The sequence below is a fragment of the Semicossyphus pulcher genome, unplaced genomic scaffold (assembly GCF_022749685.1).
Source record: "Semicossyphus pulcher isolate SPU_LCO1_2020_fin unplaced genomic scaffold, fSemPul1.0.p SCAF_11, whole genome shotgun sequence".
In the NCBI taxonomy this organism is placed as follows: domain Eukaryota; kingdom Metazoa; phylum Chordata; class Actinopteri; order Labriformes; family Labridae; genus Semicossyphus; species Semicossyphus pulcher.
Window position 1 is genome coordinate 30,505,765 of NW_027211615.1, and position 813 is coordinate 30,506,577.

The 813-nt window shown below is 39.7% G+C and overlaps 1 protein-coding gene across 1 annotated transcript; it reads left to right on the top strand.

Annotated features, from left to right (window-relative positions):
* LOC138612117 (uncharacterized protein PF3D7_1120000-like) lies at positions 1–504 on the top strand. The gene has a single exon (XM_069685435.1). It carries the CDS (start codon positions 1–3, stop codon positions 502–504), a length of 504 nt encoding a protein of 167 aa, XP_069541536.1.
* The last annotated feature ends 309 nt before the right edge of the window (positions 505–813 follow it).

Below are 813 nucleotides of genomic sequence, written 5' to 3' on the forward strand. Positions count from 1 at the left end.
ATGATGATGGAGGTGATAAGGATGATGTTGGAGGTGAAGAAGATGATGAAGGAGGTGAAGAAGATGATGGAGGAGGTGACGAAGATGATGAAGGAGGTGATAAAGATGATGTTGGAGGTTAAGAAGATGATGAAGGAGGTTAAGAAGATGATGAAGGTGGTGATGAAGATGATGAAGGAGGTGAAGAAGATGATGAAGGAGGTGATAAAAATGATGTTGGAGGTGAAGAAGATGATAAAGCAGGTGATAAAGATGATGTTGGAGGTGAAGAAGATGATGATGGAGGTGATAAAGATGATGGAGGAAGTTAAGAAGATGATGAAGGAGGTGAAGAAGATGATGAAGAAGGTGATAAAGATGATGGAGGAAGTTAAGAAGATGATGAAGGAGGTGAAGAAGATGATGAAGAAGGTGATAAAGATAATGTTGGAGGTGAAGAAGATGATGAAGGAGGTGATAAAGCTAATGTTGGAGGTGAAGAAGATGATGAAGGAGGTGATTTAGATGATGTTGGAGGTGAAGAAGATGATGAAGGGGGTGATAAAGATGATGTTGGAGGTGATAAAGATGATGGAGGTTATGAAGATGATGAAGGAGGTGAAGAAGATGATGAAGGAGGAGATAAAGATAATGTTGGAGGTGAAGAAGATGATGAAGGAGGTTATGAAGATGATGAAGGAGGTGATAAAGATAATGTTGGAGGTGAAGAAGATGATGGAGGTGATAAAGATGATGTTGGAGGTGAAGATGATGAAGGAGGTTAAGAAGATGATGAAGGAGGTGATAAAGATGATGTTGGAGGTGATAAAGATG

Coding starts and splice junctions, on each gene's coding strand:
- LOC138612117 (XM_069685435.1), top strand. CDS start 1: ATGATGATGGAGGTGATAAGGATGATGTTGGAGGTGAAGAAGATGATG.